Source organism: Notamacropus eugenii, chromosome 1, assembly GCF_028372415.1.
Source record: "Notamacropus eugenii isolate mMacEug1 chromosome 1, mMacEug1.pri_v2, whole genome shotgun sequence".
Lineage (NCBI taxonomy): Eukaryota > Metazoa > Chordata > Mammalia > Diprotodontia > Macropodidae > Notamacropus > Notamacropus eugenii.
In genome coordinates, this window is record NC_092872.1 from 542092487 (window position 1) to 542114827 (window position 22341).

Below are 22341 nucleotides of genomic sequence, written 5' to 3' on the forward strand. Positions count from 1 at the left end.
ACATCCAGGTTATTTTTGGAAGATGTTTTGAGTGGAGGCAGAACTAAAAGAGACTTGGAAGTCAGAGACTCTAAAGCAGTGCTGTCTTTGTCTGAGTGGACACTAGCATTTTCTGGCCTTCTGACATCCTTGAAACTGTCTGATACAAACCACTTCTCCGGGTGCCAAACAAACTCCTTTACTTGCAGACTCTTCCGTTCACCCTGATTAGGGAGTGGGAAGCAGATTTTGCTGATTTCCTTGGATAGACTTTCTGTGCAGTTGGCTACATCCTGGCTTGGGGGAGTGGCCTCTTCCTTTCCTGCCATTACAGGAACTGGTGTGCTGGCTTGCAGTTTCACCTCGGACTTGGCTGGCTCATCAAAAGGCTTAGGTTCAGGCACCATATTTTTGTCAGTGACTTGTAACATATTTAAACAGAGCAAGCAGCTGCTAACACATTCTCCTGCCCTTGGTTTTTTGCATTTCTTTCTTGCCCAAATGCAGGCAGTTGGAGAAGCCATACCCCAGCCTTGTACCTGAAAGCAAAACAGGATGTTAATCTACAGAGAAGACCTGAAGGGACAGTAAAAGACTATAGGCAGGGAGTCCTTGACTTACAAATAGCCCAGACACTCTGACAGCCACCCCTATCCTAGCTGGTAGTTCCATAAGAACCTTTCAGAGGGAAAAACAATTTGGAACTTTCAGAAAATAAGCTAATTCAGAAGAGGAAGAAGGGAAAAAAATCTGTGAAAATTAGGAACAATTTAGAGGAGCTCCCAGACTTCCAGGTAGGACTGCCCTATCTGTGATGGCCACTTGTATTCATATTCCACCAATGGAAACCTGAAATTTTCATTTCATTCTGTTACACTGACTGAAATTTTACCAATGAGAGGATCCTTGTTTTAACAAACATCCTCTTTTAAAATTGCAAATACATTGCAAAGGTTAAACCATAATCCATTCACATTTCATAATATACACATAGTTTGAATGAGACTGCTTTCTTCTTAATATAGTGCTGTGATCAACTGTACTGAAGGTAACCGGACTTTTGATGAAGGAGGCAACTAATTTTGGAGTATGCAGAACTTTGAAGAGCAGGAAAGACCTGAGTGGAAAGCTATAGTGAAGGCCTCTGGGTAGCCTGAGGGTACCAGGGTCATGGGGAAAGGGACACTAGGTTTATAGATAGGAAAATGAAAGACTGCCAAAGATAACTAACTCTACCTTAAAAATTCCTCTACATAAAAGTTATTAAATGAATATGTTTTGATATACAAATATATAATATTTTGGAGGAAAAATTACAGAATCAGCTATTTTTTTTAGAGAACTTTTATTACAGCCCCTACAGCACTGATAACTGATGCTCTGAATTATTTCTCAACCTTAGTTTGGAAACAATACAAGGTTTCTCTAGTTATCTTAAAGTATTGTAGAACTTCAACATAATAGCTCCCAATTCAATTAAATGCTTAAAATATATTTATTTCAAGTAGCACATTAAGGTGTTTCAACTCCAAAAAAGCTTAAAGTTGCTTTTCTAGATTTTAAAAACTTTCCATCACTGTTCTAAAAAGCACCACTCTAAAATGAAGATGCCATCTCAGTTTTTCACTCAAGAGATTTCAATTTAACTTTGCAGAGAAGAGAAAGCAATTAGGTAGGAAGCTGACACAATGCTGAATAAATGACCTTCTGTCTCACAGAATTTACAGATAGAAGGGATCTTAGAGATTATTTGAGTCCAACCTCTAATTTCACAGAGGAGGAAACTTCAGTCCTGAGAAGTACTTGCTTAAGGACAAGAGCTGCGAAGTAGCAGTCCAGATTCAAATCCAGATTCAATCTGGATTCAAATTCCCTGACTCTGAAGCCAGAGCTCTTATCACTAAACTACATTTCTTTTCTAGTATACAAGGTATATATAAAGTGTTAGTGTCACTTTAAGTTTCGATTACCATAGACTACTTAGCCAGAAATAAACTATAAGTTAATGTGACAACATAACATTTTTAGCACAGTTGTTTAGATAGCTAAACTTCATATGTTTAACTTCCATAGTAGGTCAATCTCATTTTCTAATCAACTATTAACAATATGTATTTCACTAATGCCATTTATGATTTGAACCTCTAACCTAGCCAAAATAAGCATTCTGAAGTGTAGATTTGGCCATGAAACTCAATAGCTCAAAAATCTTCTGTGGTTCCCTACCGCAGCCTCAATTTAAGCTCCTTTTTCTGAGAACCAAGGTCCTCCACAATCAGGTATCCAGCATCTTTCCAGATTTATACTATTCTCTTCCATAGGAATACTTTACACTGCAGTCAAACTGAATTATTATCTGCACCATAAACATATGCTGAGATCTCCATAGCCACACTTTTCTTTACATCATTCCCTCTGCTTGGAATGCCCTCCATCCCACTCTGCCTGTTGAGTTTCTACCAATCCTTTAAAACCAGATTCAAATCCCTCCAGAAAGTCTTTGTGGATCACTAAGTCGATAAAAATCTTCCTCTTGGATATCACAAGGCACTTTCTTTTTCCTCCCTAATGCATTTATCATGTAATAATTATACAATAGTTACCTATGTTTTTATTTTCCCTGCTAGACTGTAAGATTGATGTGGCAGAGCTTGTACTTTATTTAAACTTTGTATCTTCCCCAGTGCATAGAAAACTGTTTACTGAATGCCAAATGAAAATTCCTTTAAAGCTCATCATTTTGATGAACAAACAAGTTTTAAGATCCTTTTTCTAACATGCATAATAAAAATTACCTTTTATAAATACCCCAAACTATTAAAAATTTACACAATGTAATATTTTTGTATTTTTTACAACCAGAGGGATGAAACAAACAAACAAAATATCCAAAAATCTGTGACCTCACTGATATGAAAGCTCCCTTAACCAACACATATCACAAGCTTTCTATAACTTGGTCATAATGAGTTGGTGTGGTAGAAAAATTCATCCCCCTGTGGCTAACCATCTGGTGATAAGCCTCTCAAAATTTATCTGTAATGGTCCTCAGACAACAGAAATACAGTCCCTTGCTGGGCCCACACACAAGGCCTTTCTGCCTTAGTAGGACCTGCCAAAACTTGGGATGCTACTGTCATAATTTTGCCATAATAAGGCATAAGAGAATTTTGGTAGAGTTTTAAATTAAGATAGTAAAATTTTGTTCAGATATTAGAAAAAAAACTTTATGGACACCAGAATGATACATTATTTAAATAGACCATGGATAGAAGTAACTGAATCTCACTTCTAGAGATCTTCAAAAAAAAAAAAAATAGACAACTACCTGTGCTGGTTGAGTTAATCATCTATTCGCATTAAGTCAGAAGACTGTCCTCACATGGCAACCTGAGGTCTTTTCCTCTCATTCTATGACTTCAATTCCAAAAATACTGTATGAATTCATTTAAAGTAGATTTTTTTTCTGGAACACACCTCCCATTTACTCTAAATCAAACTGACTCAATTTTGCTTTTACCAGTAGTAATAATAATAAGTTCTTTCTTTTCACAAATCTACCGTATCCTTAAATGATTAAAAATCCTATGCCTAGTAGAGGACTTTGTAAGTTAGCAGATATTTAATGAATATTTGTTGAATTCATTTATCTGAACTGAATAAACGAAGTTCTGTTTGAACTCAACTGCTTGGAATCTTTCATTTGTGGGTTTGTCCCAGGATTACTTTTAAAGGAGTTCACAGACTATGCCCAAAGTTCAGTACAGAATAAACCTGAATCAGGACACACTTTGGGTTTGTGGGCTAGTACCTTATTTGATTCAATGTTTTAAATGGGCATATCCTTTGCGATTGCATTTCCTATTCAAGGGCTACAGTAAAATGATCGAAATTAAACCTGAAAGGTCTCTTGTCTATATTTATGAGGACAGAAAAAATACACACAAAGACTGCTGAGGAAAATACTGTCATAAGAAATTCTTCCATATATATGTATATATAATCTGCTCTGGAGTATGTATCAGCCTGCAGTTGCTGCCATTAGCTGGGCTTCTTTGCTTATAGCCACACTAAATCTCTACCATCTTTTTTCGTATTATTCTATATAAGGTTGACTTGTCTGCTGCTCTTTGTTACCAGTCCATAGCTATAATGTGCTTCTAAAAAGATTACTAATGGTCCTGGTTTCATTTTTAGTCAAGTGACAAGGAAAGTGGCCTTAGGAAAAATCAAGTCCAAGGCCCCTTCATTCTACAGATGAGGAAACTGAGGCCAAAGAGGCTAAATGACTTACCCAAATCCACACAAGTGTAAGTGGCAGAGCCAGGATTCAGATTCAGGGTTTCTGTTTCCAAATCCAGTACTCTTTTCACTCCACCATGATGCTTCCTGGTTTGTCATAACTGGACAATATGTTGTCCAGCGGCAAAATCTGGTGGTCACTTTCAGTTCCGCGTTGCAGATGAAAACCACTGGCCACAAATGAGATTTCTCTTATATATACTGGGATATAGTCTGTTTTTTTTTTTCCCTCGGGTTTTTTCATCAGTTTTGAGCAAGGCAGGAAATCAACAAAACAGCCTATAATCCTTTAAAAAGTTGCAGAATGTTAAGTGTTGTAAAGATGTCCATTTTACAAATGGGGAACTAAGAATCAGAAATCCCAGAGAAAAATGACTTGCCTAAAGTCATTTCTGGAAAAATAGAACAACAAGACATATTCTATTCATCCTGTAATTCTTCATGTAAATAAAATAATCATAGAACTTTAGTTCAAGGTAAGAAGCGCAAACAATGGTGAAGGCCAAGACTAAAAAGGTCCGCAACAAAGCAGATTTCCTTTCAATTAAAAACAAGCCTGGAGAATCATTCTGGCATAGCCAGAGGATCTACTTTTGCATGGTATGATTCTGGGAATCACACAGTTGTGCAATAGTTTGTTCAGGACTTTGATCAAGATATTGTGGGCAAAAAGGAGCAAAACATGAGGTGGCTCTCTGGGAGAGGGAAGAAGAGGGACAAGAGGCGAATTTAAGGTCAAATGAAAACGAAAGCTATTCACAAAATTTTGTTTCAAAAAAAGGAAAAAAGAAAAGGAGTAAGTCCCCTCCCGCTCCCCACATTGGTTTCAGTCTGTACTCCAAGTTTCCATTTTTGATGGTGATGCTCTGAATTGGCCTAAGAATCAGGAAGACCTGGTTGAGTTCAAGTCTCACCTTTGACACATACTGGCCATGTGTCCCTCAGCAAGTCACTTAAAACTCTCAGAGTTGCAGGCAAGTAAGTTGCAGAGCAGATGCTGATCTATGGTAATAGAGGAAGTCTCCTCACTGGGAGTCCTTAATTCAATGCTTCATTATGGTATGGATGTACTTCATTAAGGCACTGGAGGTTATGCCAATGGAACAGATTCTGAAAGGTTTTATCAAGCTGAAAACAATGTAAGCATGGGCACAACAGTGCTCTATTACACCTTTCACCTGGGGTCTTGCCTATATAAATTCTTGAGCATATCACCAGTTTGACTACAGAGTTATAAATTTCATCCATAATCCACAGACTGTCATGAAGATTTTCTGCTAAGACAATAGACTGTGCTGGTGGAAGGAGTACCCAAATAAATGAAATAATAGATCGCTGAAGTAACCAAGTATTAAATAATTTGTTAAACTTCCAGTAACATTCTGCTCTGATACTTCCTTGTGCCCCGGAAGCTCTACCAGGTCTTACGAAATTAGAAAGGCCTTGAGCACAAGTTAAATCTAAGACTGTCTATCTGTCATCCAAGAACTAGCCTCTGTAAGTGTGGAGAGGGTTATGGCTATAACAAGATAAATTTTGTTTTGGTCACAGTAACTCATGTTAATGCAGCCAACTAAGGTAGAAAAGGGCTAAAAATGGCATCAGTTAAAAAATACATAGATGAAATAATGGATCCTGAAGTAACAAATAATAATAATTCACATTTAGACACAGTTTTAAGGTTAGCAAAAGACTTGCCTTATAACAATTAAAGGAGATAACATACATAAAGTGTTTTAAAAACCTTAAAGCACTTGATTAGCTATTATTAAATATTAGCTATCCCAACCCTATGACAGTAGTATTGAAGTAATTTACTGTATAAAACTTTAACCAACAAAAAAACCAAACATATATGCATAATTATTTACATTTTAAAGTGGCCTTGAACATACAAAACATGCATAATAGCTTACTCATTACTACCTCTATGCTCCTTTCCTTTGCCACTCAATTATTCTCTGTATTTCGGGAGACATTTCATATAGTTGCAGCCATTCAATATGATGTTTTAATTCTGTAGTTTTTCTTCACATTATTTCATGTCATTCCAAATTTCTTCATAGTTCTTATTTCTCATTGTTATTATACTACATTATTTCATTATGTTGTAATAACCACAGTTTAATCCCCATTCACTATGAGGTATGTTATTTTGAGTTCTCTACAATTACAAATAATGTTGGCATAAATATTTTAACAGATAACATTCTCTTTATGACAATTTTTGTAACGTATGGTTTCAACAGTGGTGTACTAGCAGGTTTCTTGACCAAAAAGAGATAGCAATGTGCAATCCTATCAGCAATGGATTAGCACACTGTTTATAAGTCTGTTAGCACTTCTTATATTAATACAGTAATTACATATTATACACAATACATATAAATAATAATCATGTATAATATATATTATGTCGTTTGTTTTGCTCATTTGATGGGTATGAAAATCATAGTTCAAAATGGTTTTAATTTGCCCTTCTCTGATAATAAGATTGAACATATTTTTGAAGTGCTTATTTGCAAAATATGTGTCTTTTAAGAACAAGTCTTTCTAAGTTTGCAAAGCCGTACCACCTTAATATAGGTGATAAAATGTTATGGCTATAGTAACTCTTGAAGATCATTGCTAAGTTTTAGGGAATTTATAATCTATGTAGGTAGAGGGAATATTCACACTGATAAAACTCAGATAACTGGAGGATTTATAATATGTTTGTAACCTCTATTTACATTCTACGACTATTTATTAAAGAAAAACAGGCTGTTGCCCCAAATATTTATATAATTCCTTAAAATTGTGATGTTAAACTTTTACATATTATATTTGTTGCAATATTTTCTCTAAGTTGTTATTTTTTATTCTAATTATACTGTTTTTGGTTGTGAATTTTATTTTTACATATTCTAAACCATTCAAATATTTTTCTATTCATTTAATAGATTAAATTTAAGATAAAACATAGTTTCTTAATTTTCCCAATTCTTTTTTAGGTTTAAGTCTAATCAAGATGGAATTTATTATGGCATATGATATAAAGATCTAAACTTCTTTATTATATTACTATCTATAGTTTCCCCAAATTTATTAAACAATGAATTATTTATGCAACTTAAATGTTTGATAGGTTTGTTGACACTATTCTACATATTTGGTTTTATTTATGTAACTTGTTTTCTGTCATTTTTATTTATGGTACTTCCAACCATTTATCTAAATTTTGGTCAGTATTATGTAACTTTTTTTAAATACCACTTTATAATAATGACCAAATCATAATAATTTTTAAAATGCCACTTCATAAAAATGATTGAATAAAGATAAAAGTGGGTACAGCCACCCTCAGTATTCTCCTATTCCTCCCTCAAATTTATATTTGCCTTTCTTGCTAATTTGTTTTCCATTAAAATTTCATAATAAATAATCCAGATCTACGAAGAAATCCATTGGTATTTTGATTAGAATTGACCATGCATTTTAAAATCAATATAGGAACTGTCATTTTTATTATATTAAACTGACCCATCTATGAATGATGGATTTTCCTCCATTTATTTACTTTGTATTTTATTTCCATCAATAGTTTTATAAATGAGAAAAAAAAGTCACACATATGCTTAGGTATGTTGAGAGATATTTAATGTTTTTGCTACTGTCATAAATGGGACTCTTTTAGTAAAATTTCAACAAAACTGAACCGAATTCGCAGGAATTTTCTTGGTCTTTATTTGTAGTATATAAATATGAAAGATTTTTTAAGGTTTATTTAGTGTCTTGCATCCTTGTTGAATTCACTGTCTGAACTCATTTTTTGGTTGACACTAAAGGATTTTCTGAATAGTGATCACGTCATTTCTGATAATGTTTAGATCTCTTCATTTGTTTGTCCCTAAAACATATTTTTCTTATCCTATTGCAATCTGTGGCATTTCTAATACTATGACATATAAAAATGCTATTAGTAGACCCTTATTGTTTTTATTGGCTCTGGATTACATATATTTTTTATTAAGTTGGGGAGAAAAAAATCAATTTCTATGCTTTTTAGTGTTTTTCTTTTTAAATCATGAATATATGTTGTAGTTTGCCAAAGGTGTTTCTATATCTATTCATACACTTGGATGATTTTTATTTTTTCATATGTAATATGTAATATTATTTACTTAACAAACTGAACAACCACTGCATTACTGATACAAATCCTACTTGGTCATGATGAATTATGTTTTCAGTGCACAGTACTAGCTTGTATTTGCTAGTATTTTAATATTTTTGCAATGTGAGATAGTGGATAGAAGTCTCCAAGTCAGAATGTCCCACCTTTTATACCTCTTATACTGTGTGACTCTGAGTAAATCATTTAACCTCTCAATACATCCCAGACAATTCTCTAAGACTAAGTTGTAGATGATTGGTCAGACTCTAATGGTAGGAGTCTTCTTACCAGGTGCTTCTTCTTCCCCCAAATTTAATCTATATTAATGAGTTAGTTTCAAATTTCATTTTTTTTTTAGTATTGTCTTTTATCAGATTTAGGCAGCCCCTCTATATATGCTTCATAAAAAGGAATGAGTAGCATCCGATCTTTCTCTGTTTTTGGAAACATTCTATATAAGAATTATTTCCACTTTGAAGGTTTGGAAAAAGTCACTTAAGGTTATGACCTTGTATGGGCAAAAATTTTTTTTACAGGATAATTCACAGCTACACACCTTATTGCTTATTATGAAATGACTCTGTATACTTTCTTTATTTCCTGTTTCATCCAGGTTGGTCACTTATACTTTGGCATCTTCACTCTTCAGTACTGTTACCGTAGTAGCTCACAGTTCTTCAGACGTCTGTAGTTGAATGAAGAGGCAGCCCAGTATAACAGAAAGAATGCTGTGGAGTCAGAAGACCTAGATTTGAATACTGACTGGGCTACTTACTTACTAAATCTGCATGAACCTAGACAAGTACCTGTGCCTCTCTGGCATTCAATTTCCCAATCTACAAAATGGTGTAAACAATACTTGAGCTACATGCCATCTTCCCATCTTTGCAGAGGTATGGAGCACTTACATAAAATGTGTTTGATTTATGTGTTGCTTGGTTTTGCTGAACTGTTTTTCTGTCTCTTTTTCATTCTTTTTTATAAGAGATGACTCTCAGAAGAGGGGAGGAAGGATATACTAGGAAACGAAAGTGACATAAAAACAAAACAAATCAATACAGATTTTAAAACAAAAACAATAATACCTCACAGGGTTGTGAAGAAGGCACTTTGTAAATCCTAAAGATATGAAAATAAGCTATAATTATTTTTACTGATGAAATCTGTTTCACTTTAGAGAAAGACATTTCAAATTAAGTTCCTTCCCCATTTGGGGAATGACACTTGGATCTCTTCATTTATATTAATGATGAACTTTTTTAGCCACAGTAACTTTCATGAAATAACTGTGATCTCTATCAATGAAGGGAATGTCCATGACAATGAAACTGTGTATCTTCTGAGAAACAAAAATGAAGAAGTGATCATTTGGAAGTATAACCTGAGTAAAATAATCAACTGGATTAGTTGAAGATATTGGGATGTCTGGCCTCAGAGCTACATGAGGATCAACTGAAGACACGGATATTTGGCCTGAAGAAAAGGTTTAGAGGGGGGAAATGGCTGTCTTCAAATATGTGAAGGATTATCATGTAGAAGAGTGATTAGATTTATTCTGCTTTACCCTGGAGTGGTGAACTAGGATCAGTGGGTTAAAGTTACAGGGGAAAATATTTCAACTAAACAGAGGGGAAAAATTTTCATTAGAGTAGTCCAAAAACTGAATGGGCAAATCCCAGAGGATAATAACTTATTATTACCCATAATGAAATCCCTATCTTTGGAAGTCTTCATGTAAAGTATGGATGACCTTATCAGGAATGCTGTACAAGTCATTCACACTTGAGTAGGTGCTGGACTAAAGGATGTCTAATATCCTTCCAACTCTCTAATTCACTTGTGCTATGAACTACTTTCTTTCACACAGTATAATTCAGATTATTCATCTGTGTGTAAATTAGATGCATTTTCTTCAAAATATTTTGCCCTTACTGCCAAAGTGAGTCAGTTCCAATGTCACTTGCCTCCCCTCCCTCTTTCCTCTTGCTACCTTCTGTTCAAACCATTTCCTTTTTAAAATGGGTAATTGCTTTTTGTTGTTGCTTGGTCAAATGAATGAATGAAGATGCATTTATTAAACATCTGCTATGTGCCCAAGCACCATGCTAAGCATGCAGATACAGATGCATAAGTGAGTCAGTCCCTGTCCTCAAGGAGCTTACATTCTAACAGAGGAAGATAATACATATAGAGGAGTTAAAAGTTGGAAAGGGAGGTACAGTATATGCATGTAGTGGTATAGTTAGAAGACGGTTAGGAAGTGATGGCTAGGAAGGCTTAATTCTGAGCATGATAAAGTGAAATCCCACCTATCAGATTCCAGGGTCCGGGGTGGGGGGGAAGTCCTAAGTTTCGGTGAGAGCAGAGAAGGTCCATAGTACAACTGTCATGGTTTAGAGATAGAAAAGACTATGTTAGGCATCTCACAAATGCTAGAGAATAATAGTACCCTGACACAAACATTCATTTTTAAAAACATCTACATTCTTCTTGGTAATACTACTTGGCTGGGAATCATGGAATGCTATAATCTCCCAAAGTCAAAGCTTCACAAAAGTCAAAGGACAAAAGAGGCACACAGTAGGCTGCAGCATGTGGATGTAAGCGGCAGAGAAAAAATATGTTATATAGCAATGTATGATCAAAAGAGGAGACAAGTCATGTAGCAAGAGAAAGATAACAGATGGAGGAGGGCTTAGTTGCTGCACTAGTATCCAACAAATGTTAAAAAGGCCTAGAATACCTCCAGTATATTTGGTGGATAATCTAGGAAGAACTGTGAAAGGGTATGAACAAGAATTTCACAAGATGAGTGGCCATTGATGAATTCTGATTTCCATTGGTAGAGGGAGCACCCAGATTACTTAGACAAACAGATCCAATGAAGTACTAAAGTATTTCTAAAGAATGTTTTAAATCTCCCCACCCATTTCCCCTAATGTTTCGTTTTCCTATCTTCATGGATCCCAAAGGTCCTGGGTAACAAGGTAAATTCTCTTCATTTATGATGGTATTCTGGTCAATGCTTTCATCAGAAATTTGAAAAATTATCAATGTGCCTGGGCAATATTTACCAATCTAATCAAAGATCATGTAGGACACATTTCATCCCTTCTTATACTTCATTAACTTGTTAAAAGTATCTTTTAACAGAAATAGAAAAGAACATAATACTTGCCCTCAGGAATACAAATATAGTAAGGGGTGAGATATGTACACAAATAACTGTAATATGGATCATAAAATGATTGAGTACAAGGGAAATCACACAGAGCAGCCTGAAAAATTCAGAGAGGGAAGGAATAATTTCTAGCAAGGGAATCAGGGAAGACATTGTTGAAGAATTTAATCTTGTTAAAAGTGTCTTTTCTCTCATTTTAGAACAATCCTTTCAAAGAGGGCTTTTTACTATCAGTATATGAATTGCTGATAAGCTTAGATGTTAGCATTATCTTCATATGCTTAAAAGTTAAGGACCTGTATTACTTTCCATCTAAACAAAGATTATTCATTTTTAAATTGACCTTGAAGTTATTTTTTAAACAAGTGACTTTGTACAAATGAACTCTCTCTATTCAGAATTTTGAAATATTAGATTTCCTTTATTACTTATCTACAATAATTTGCCATTTTTTCCAGAATAGTTGGTTATTTATACAGCTATAGGATATAAAATTATTGTTGTCTCATATATTATTAATAGGGTGGAGTAGCAGAAAGAACGTTAAAAGTCAGAAAACCTGGCTTATTGTCCTGATTTTACCCCTAAAACACTGTGTCCTCATTTCATTTCTTTGGCAAACTTCTTTGTAGAATTTTCAGCTCTAAAATTTTATAATTATTTTACAATATTATGTTAATTATTTAAGAAGACACTCCCATGGCAATGTTTTTATCACCTAACCATCCACTGTCTCAACTATAATCTGGCTTGAGACACCACCAATCAAAGTGCTCTCTCCAAAGTTACCAATATCTTCTTTAGTGCCAAGTCCAAAACGTTTCTCACACTCCTCTATTGAAGGCCTTCATTTTCTCATCTTAACTATTTTAATAGTCTAATTGGTTTCCTTACTTTTTTCTCTAATTTATCCTTCACAGAGCTGCCAAAATAATCTTCCTAATTCACAGAACTGATAAAACCCTTGTTTAAAAAACCAACCTGAACTGCTCCCCATTATTAATCCAATGGAATATCAACTCCTTATATTGGTATTTAAGGCTTTCCACAAGCTTGTCCTAATGAACATTTCTACTTTTATTTCATAAAACTCCCCCCTCTGCACAGTCTAAACTCCAGTCAAACTGGTTTACTTACTTTGCCCTCTTCTAGTCCGGCCCTCTCCCACTTCTGTGCATTTGTATTCAATGTCCCTCCATGCCCGCGGGATTTCCCTCTTCTTTACCTATATACATTAATTTTCCCTCCCTTCATTGCCCAGATCAGATGTCAAATTCTTCACGATATCTTCCCTGATTCCCTTCCTAGAAATTATTCCTTCCCTCTCTGAAATTTTTCAGGCTGCTCTGTGTAACTTCTCTTGGCATTCAATCATTTTATGCTCCATGTTATAGTTATTTGTATACATATCTCACCTCCTACTACATTTCAGTGTTCCTGAGGCAGATATTATGTTCTTTTCCATGCCTGTATCTCTAGAAGTAAGCATTTTATATAGTAGATAATATACATATATATATATATATATATACACACATATATACATACAGAAAGAGAGAAATAAATTTCTGGGGAAGACATTCTTATTCTTTGGAATTTTCAAAAGAAAGAGGAGCTACATGTGTTAAGGAAAGACATATGAAGGAAGAGATTATCCACCCTTAGAGAAACAGAAGACAAATAAGTATAGTATGGTCTTACATAGATGCATATGAATGCATATGTCTAGATATCAGTATAATTATGGATATCTAAGTATATGTATATGTAAGTGTATATACGTATGGGTATATGCATGTGTATTATATATATCTACATCTTTGTGTGTATATGTATGTGTGTATGAAATTATATCCTCATTTAAGTATAGTCTTGGAGAGGGGAAAAAAGAACAAAGTAAGAAGTACACAGCACTGAACAAAAGAAAATCTACAACGAAGCAAAGATGGACAACTCTCAACACAATGTACAGTATTTATTATATAGGCTTTCTTGAAATGGAAATTTATTGCTGTATATTTTGAATCCTCTCATGTTCTGCTGTGCACATGGCAATGTTTTTTTTCTTTTCTCATTTTGTATTATTTTAGTTTTAGTATTTAAGTTTGTTTCTTTTTTCTTTTACTTTGTATTTGTTTAAAATAAAACATAAAGTCCCAACTTGGGAAATAAAATTGAAAAAATAAGTAAAAGAAAAAGAAAAGAAACTAGGCCTACAGTGAAGAAAGGGTTTAACTATGTACAAATATATTAATTAGCAGAGCTAGGATTTAAACCCAGGCCTTCTGACTCCAAATTCATTGGTCTCTTCAAAACTGCATATTGCTTCCCAACTTAATAACATTTCAACATGACCTAACAAGAGTATGCTTACCAGGAACCTAGGGGGATAGGGTAGTTCTTATCCTCCAGGAGAAGAGGTTTTGGTTAGTCTAAGGAAAAAAATTCTATCCTAGAAGAAATATATTTCAAGTCCTAAGAATCCATCTCTTTTCCTCTTTACTATTCTACAACTGAAGACACAGATGAGGAAGGGCTGGAAACAGGAAAAGGACTACCTATCCCTTTTTCACCATCAGCACTCTAAGTTTGATACAATATAGCTAAAGTTTTTCTTTATTTCCAATTAAACTGTTATGGAGCACTTTACTATCTGCAAAACTACACTAGTGATAAGGGACACAAGTTGAAATAAGATATCTCTACCTCCATGGAGCCCAAAATCCAATAGGAGAGAACAGAAATGGGAAACTAATAACAATAACACAAAATATAAACCAGAAATGAAAGAAGAAAAGACAACCCAAGAGCTAAGAGTAGTCAGAACAGAAAGATCATTTCAGTGAAGTAGAAAAATCAGGGAAAGCTCTACAGATAAGTAAGTTGTTAGATTGATTCCATTTCATTACATCTCTTCATCTAAAAAGTTCAAAGACTTATCTAAGCTTTTGTGTAAGATAAATTTTCCTTATTAGTTTAATTAATGGTGAACTGAATTTTTTCTTACTATCCTTTTAAACACAATCAGGAACTGTGCTTACCCTCACTCCCATTTAACAAACTACTTGGTTAGTTAGGTGGCATAGTGGATAGAGTATTGGGCCTGGAATAAAAATGACCTGAGTTCAAATCGACTAGCTGTGTGACCTTGGCAATTCACTTAACCTCTATATGCCTCAGTTTCCTTATGTGTTAAATAGGAATAATAATAGAATCTACATCCCAGGACTGTTGTAAAACTCAAATGTGATGATATTTGCAAAGTAATTAACACAATGCGTGGCACTTAATATATGCTATATCAATGTTAACAATCTACTATTATTATTAATCTCTTACTGGAAATGTTCTAGGAAGTAGATTTACTAATATTTGTTTGTAAATGCCAACAGAATGTAAGCTCCTTGAGAACAAGGATAATTTTTTTTTTTTGTATTTGTATTCCCAGAGTCTAGTATTGTGCCTGGCACACAGTAGTTGCTTAATAAATATTTGTTGATTGATCTCGGACTTTCAAATTCACAGGACTTCATAGGAAAAGACCCAGATTTCAAGCAGAATCCTAATATTAAATAAATTAATATTCTGATTAAGTAAGCTCTATCATGTATAAATGATCAATTTTTAAAGAATTAGAACACAATGTAATGCATTCAATAGTAAAAGGTAATTTTTTTCTCTCTTTGATAAATTATATGACACTTCAGAACCTTTCAAGAGCCTTTATGAAGTTAGCCATCATTGTAAATTTTGGGAAAGAAATGTGACATTGAAAAGAAAATTGAAAATTCTGCTCTGGGCCCTCTTTTTTTTTTTCTCCATCTGTATTACTTAGTTTGATTATCAGTTTCCATGAGTTCAATTACCATCTCTATGCAGATGATTCCCATATCTAGATATCCAGCCACAATCTCCTGAGCTAGAGTCCTGCATCATCAACTTCCTTTTGAACATCTTGAACAGTATGTTATATAGAAACGTCAAAATGACTATGTCCAAAATGGGACTCATTTTTTCTCTTCCCAACTTTCCTATTACAGGTAAGAGTGCCTGCACTCTCCCAGGCACCCAGGCCTTCAGAGTCATCCTTGACTCCATATAATCAATCCATTGCCAAATCTTGTCACTTCTACCTTCAAAACATTTGCTATTTACATTCCCTTCCCTCCAGTCACATGGCTAAAATACTAATTCAGGCTCTCATCACCTCTTCCTAGACCAGAAGTGTCAAACAAGTGCTGCCCATAAGCCACACATAGCCTGCAACACTTCTGAGTGTAGCCTGAACCAGAACAAAAAGTAATTGAAAAATATTCAATACGGTAAACATACAATAAAAGATACATAAGATTACATTTTAAAACTAAATCATTATGCAGCCAGCAAGCATCCTTATATAGTTTAGTGGTCCCTGTTTCTACCTGAGTTTGAGACCAATGATCAGACTGCTGCCTTCTAATTGATATCTCCTTGCCTCAAGTCTCTCCCTGATTCAGGTCACTCTATCTCCCACTCACCCTACAAGAGGATTTCTCTAAGGCAAAGGAGCTCAATTAGCTCCACTGGCTTCCTATTATCTTCAGAACCAAATTTAAAGGTCTACTATTTAATAATTAAAGCTCTTTATATCTTAGGCCCTTCCTACCTTTCCAGTCTTCTACAACTTTACTTTGCCCCATATTCTCTATGTTTCATCAATATTGGCCTACATCCTGTTCTTTGAACACAACATTCCAATTCTGTCTCTGTGCCTTTGCCCTGTCTGTCCTCGCACCCGAAATGGCTCTTATCTCCTCACTTCTGAACTCACTTCCCACTTCTGAATTTCTGATGCTCACTTCTCAATACTCTGCTCAAATCCCACCTAGTACAAAAGGCCTTTCCCTGGTACGCCAGTTACTAATGCCTTTCCCTTTTAGAATGCCTTCCATCTATTCTGTATTTATCTGGTATCTGTCTAGTTGTTTATCTGGTATCTATCTAGTTATTTATAAATTGTCTTCCCCATTTAGAATGTAAGTTCCTTGAGAGCAGGGACTTTCTTTGTATCCCCAGCGTTTAACACAGTGGTTTAGCATAGAGTAAGTGCTTAATAAATGCTTGTTAACTGACTAGAGCCAGAAGAACTAGCTTCAAGTTTGGACTCCACCACTTACTATGAAATCATGGAACCCCAGGGCTGAGTTTCAGTTTCCTTATCTGGCAAATGATATTTCTGCTCCCCACCTGACATGGGAGTTGTGAAGGTACGTTAAATGCGATAATGTACTTTGTAGCCCTACAGTATGAATTACTTGCAGCACACAATCTAGTTATTGAAGTGTTCTGCTTATCTGGATTCTGGATAAGTGAGAATTTAATGTATATTTCTAAGAACCTAATTAACAGCCTCATCTGCTTTTTAAGTAACTGCATGTCTCCAATGTCATGGTTTTTGGCAAAGCCAGTAAGGCTGAGTCAAGACAATCTTTCAGAAAAACTCCCTTGAACACTCCAGACTTTTTTCCATGGGACTTCTTTGAGGAAGACTGCCCCCCTGCCCCAGGCTGGCTTCCCCTCTATTCACATTTTTCCAAGGTAAGGTTTACCCCCAACACTGCTAGGGAAGGTTAACCCTTACCCTGCTAGGAAAGAAATATTCCCTTTAAGGGAATGATGGGTTCTGGTCATTGTAAAACACTGAAAGATTCTTCTTTGGATAAAATTTCTTTTGTCATGAGAGCAGGGAAAGCACATGGTATTAAACTTACATCCCCTTAGGGAAATTTTTATTGGCCCGGAACTGCCCATATAGGAGTGGACAGGGTGACTATAAGATAGAGCTGTCAAGGTATGCTAAAATTTATAAAAATCCAAACAGGTCCCAAATTTGGCAGCAAATTAAAAGCTCTGAGATTAGACTTTCCATAGGCAATAAGAAGGTTAGCAAGTATGTGTTTGTCTTATCATTCTGGCTGCAATTTTACGTCTTTGTCAGAAAAATCTTTGTCTTGTGTCGTGTTTAATGTTGTTGGGATATTCTATTACCTTGAAAGATTTCTAAGGGGAAAATACAGCCAGCCAGAAAGACTGATGAAAAGCTGCAGTCAAAGAGTTTAGTATGCTGGGGAAGATTAATGATGTTTCAAACTTAAAGCAGTTCTCTGAGCTTTCTGTAATCTGATGCTAAACCCTCTGTCTCAGTAAGCAGGACTAACTCCAACATTAGGTTTTCAGTGGGAGATTAGGTTAAAAAGAAAAAAAATCACCTTCAAGGTACCTTCTCTCCGGCCAGAATGGAATTACAGAGATAAAGTCAGATAATCAAAGAAAGAAGAACTTTTTCCTGGTTTGTGGGAATTTGTGGCATTATAAATGAATTAAAGATTCCAAAAATTATGGCAACTGCTAAAAGTAACTGAGTTGCTTTTGGAGGCTTGTAGATTGGAGATTAATCATTTTAAGATTGTAGGGGAGAACTCCTGGGACTTTGGGTAATTCCAGGAACTCACCCTCTTCTCTTTGTCCTACATGATAAAACACTTAGCAGAAATTTAGCATAGCTTTGAGATACCAGCCTGTAGAATTTGTTTTAAAAGAAAAACAAGAAATAAATTCTGTTAAAGTTTCAGAGTTCTAAGTAGAAGCACTTAGATCATTTTTTCCCTTAAGACTGACAGAGTTATTGTTTTAGTGTTAATAAAGAAAGGCAGCTAGTTTGAAAGTAATCCCAGAGTGAAAAAAAAAATAGGTATGTGGTTTACATCTTAAAATTTATCTGAAACTTATAGCTACTTCTTGACCACAAAAAGAGAAAAAGCTTATTTAAATCAGGGAGCAACTTAACAAAGAGTAAAATTTAACTAAGGAATGGAAAGGATGATTTAAATCAGAGGGGTCCATTGTCTGGATTCTGGATAATGTGGATATTCACAAAGATGGTGTGGGGAGCCTACTGGAAACTAAGAATGTCTTTGGGGAAGCCTTAAGTAGAATATATAACAGAATCAATTTAGGTAAATCAGTCACCAAAAGACCAAAACTCACCAAAGAATACTAGAAAGAAACCATGCATTTTTAAGCTCTAAGGAAACCAAAAATGTAATAGTATTGCAATTAATCAGGATTGTGTAAAATTTTGTGCTCAATTACACAGGAGAAATGCAATGAGTAAAGATTAGTTATTTAGATAGTTTGGCATATGTTTAGGAAATATAGTACTCTGCCCCTAAAAGACCATTCCAGGGGCATATTCCCCAGTCTTTAGAATCTCATAAGCTCCAAAGCAAGGGGATGGGAATTCAAGATTGCCACTTAATAACTCTCCCTGTCTTTCACCCTGAGTCAAAACTGAAAAGCCTCAGAGAAAGAGAGGGTGGGGTTAGGTTATGAACATGAAAGGAACTGATTTAGCTATTTGGGTGCTGCTTGAAAGAAAATAAAAAGTTTAAGGAAAGGTGAAAGTGCTATTGGGAATCTTTGAAAATGAACTAACTTATTTTCTGGGCTTTAAATTTTAAAGCACAAGTACCTAAGAGCCCTGGAAAACTGAGATTTTGATTTTGTGGTAATAAGTCCATATTTGATTTGGTTGAGATTTGTCCTATAACTATATTATGATGTGGTGGAATGTATTCTTCTATTAATTGTGGCATCAAATGCAAAAAAAAAAATCTCTACAAGTTGAGTTGGAAAAATGCAGGGAAACCTGAGTTACACTTTGATTTCAGAAATTTATTAGCTGTGTGATCTTAATCAAGTTATCTTATCTCCATTTATCTCAGTTTCCAGATCAGTAAAGAGGAAAATAATAATAGTACCAACCTCCCAGGGTTGTTGTGAGGATCAAATGATAAAATGATTGCGAAGTGCTTGACACTGTGCATATGGCAAGCACTATATAAATGTTGACTATTATTTTTTCTTTAATTGGATATCTCTATATCAGGTTTTAGATTAGTATAAAATGCCAAAAGTAATAAAATGAATTATTTTTATATAGGATAATCTGGAAATGCATTCAGCTAAATTGACACCATTTGACTGGCAGGAAGTTTTGTTTCATATTTTAAATACATGATATTCTGTCAGAAATACTGTGAGAAACCACTGTATCAATAACTTCTCTTTCAATATGGATGCTACTGGATTATGAATTGAACTTTTAAGAGAATATGATAAAAAAGATATCTGAAAGCTGTTCAACTTAATGGGGTATGTTTTGTTTTAAAATAATAATAATAATAATAATTTACTCTTTGGGGAAAAAAAGTTATAAAAAGCCTTTAATATATCCTTATTTGTGAGGTTCCTTCAGAGTCTGTATTCAGGCATGGTCATAAGATCTTACTGACCCTACTGTTTACATCGTGCAAAATCTAAAATACTGAAGTTTGAGAACATAAAAACAAATCCTTCTCCCACTCCTTGTCAAAGGAGGGAAATTTACAAGTTTACTATAATAGTGAGTTTTTATTTGAAAATTTCTGGTTAGCACTTATAAAAATTATGAAAATATATAGGATGGTTTAATGATATAACTTCATTACATTAATATGAATCAACTATCAGGTATTCTCTGTATTATGGTTAATTGATCTTCTTGACTCAGTTTTCCCATTGTGCTATTTCCTTTCTGAACAAGAAATTTCCCGACCAGATTAATCCTGAGCCTGGATTTTTGATACTCTGTGAATAATGTGGAGCTTCTGCTAGCTGAAGACTCATGCCTGGAATCAAACAGGAATAAAGGAGGATTTTTTTTTCCGTTATGAAAAATTATGTCCTTCCTTTTCCTTTCACAGCAAATTTCTATCATCAGGGCAGATGAGCAACAGAGGTCTTGTAAGTACACTACATCTATTAATTAACAGGCTGATACTAGAACATCTCTGAATTACTATAATAGGACATAAATAAGAAAAATCTTACAATCTATAAGGCAAAGATATAATGTAAAAGTTTTCTAATTAAATAGAACAGTAAATTTTTGGAAAGCAGCAGGATTAGACTTTTCTTTATGATATATATGAATATATATATAATGTATGTCTCTGCGTGTATATATATACATACATATGTACATATACATATGTGTATGTGTACAAATATATTATTGACTTCAAAATATATTTAGTATGGAAATTCAGGCTTTGATAACATTTTAGTAAAAAGTTCTCAAAATTGGATTAAGGATTTTACATATAAAATTGCATTGATAATTGTAAAGAAAGTGAAATTATTTTCCCATTTTTAAGTATCTGTCTGATAATCTTAAAAGACAGAAGGATTCATTTTACATGTTGGATTATTCTGAATTTATAGGATTTAGGCAAAGATAAAAAATAGCAATTCATATACAAAAATTGAAATTCTTTAAAGTTTCAGGTGAATTATAGGTTTCTAATTTGATGTGCTCCACCAAATGAACTAGTTATTAGAAAACCAAATTTAAGAGACTATACTAAATTGTATTAAGGCTTGTTACTGACAGATTTTAGCAGAATTACCTAAGAATCTCTATAAATAATTTGGAACCAGGGAAGCAGAGCCCCCTTCAGAGTTGCCCTGAGAATGTAGTCTATTCCAGAATGTCCAAGAGAAGATTTTCCAGGGATCAGACAACTACATGGGACATCTGGGACTCAAGAGAAAATGTGCTGATTATATGGACATGGGGAATAGGTTACAAGGATACAAAGAATTAATGTTATTTGGCATGGATGGTCATCATTGTACTGCTTTGGCCTTTTGTTTCATGGTGTTTATGCTGAGTTTTCTTGGTTGTTTTGGTGACATGTAAGTCTCCTCTCTCAAAATCAGTCCATTGTGAGCCCTTTAAAATAGATCTGTAGCCTGACTTACATAATTTTGATTAGGAATATACTAAAAACCTTATAGATTTGGCTCACAGACAAGAGATCCATGGGAAGAGTAGGTCGACCCCTCCCCCATCAATCAAAGGGGAAACTGTAGGAACTGAGTAACCCACAATGACTCCATTTTGTGACTCAATTCTGGATCTAGTTCAGTTCCCTTTCTATGCAATTGCATAGAAATTGTATGGGTCTAGTCCAATTGTTGTCTTGTACAATAACTTTACTCAATTATAGGAATTGTAAGAAAACTTTATTGCATTGTTTGAACCTAGCCATGCGTAACTGGGAAGCTGGACCACCTCTACTTGTTGCTTAGAGATACTTAACTAAGGACCTAATGCTATACTGACCAGAAACCCAGTTAGATTTGAATACTGATGCAAAAATTTTCTCACAATTATACATCTCAAGCAAACCATAAGTCTTATCTGAAAATTGGCCCTCTACTGGTCAGTTAGTTACTGTTTCCTTGTTCCTTGACTGGGTGTGTATATGTGGGAAGTCTCTTCTTTTAATTTCCCTGAATTACACCTATTCACTCTCCCCCTCCCAGGTTGGAAAACCCCTAATCTTGAATACTGGTTCATCTATTTGCTTGTAATGCACAAAAATCTGTCTCCTCCTGTATTTGGGGTCCAAGGCCAAACGCAGGAGGTCTGGTACCGATAAGTTATGTAATTGGCATTCACTTATTAATAAATTGATATGCTCAGAATCTCAAACCTTTGTTTCCTCAATTATTTCTGATTTCTCCAACCACACCAACTTCAACCCTTTATTAACAGCAGTTGTCTAAATCACTTAACCTCACTGAGTGCCCTGTATATACAACAAACAATGTTCCAAATACTCATTGTCATTATCAA

At 34.6% G+C, this 22341-nt stretch overlaps 1 protein-coding gene across 11 annotated transcripts in view; it reads right to left on the reverse strand.

The window, feature by feature from the left end:
• Positions 1 to 22341, reverse strand: part of C1H16orf46 (chromosome 1 C16orf46 homolog) — a 67966-nt gene that overhangs the window by 20449 nt on the left and 25176 nt on the right. For 4 of the 11 annotated variants that reach the window (XM_072634175.1, XM_072634173.1, XM_072634174.1 and 1 more), the window contains exon 4: positions 1 to 518. This exon is cut by the window's left edge and continues 20449 nt beyond it. In XM_072634175.1, coding sequence (XP_072490276.1) covers positions 1 to 518 — 518 coding nt within the window. Of the gene's footprint in view, positions 9166 to 9345; positions 9456 to 10746; positions 10821 to 22341 lie in introns of all 11 variants that reach the window. The other 7 variants (XM_072634183.1, XM_072634181.1, XM_072634180.1 and 4 more) reach the window with 7 other exon arrangements.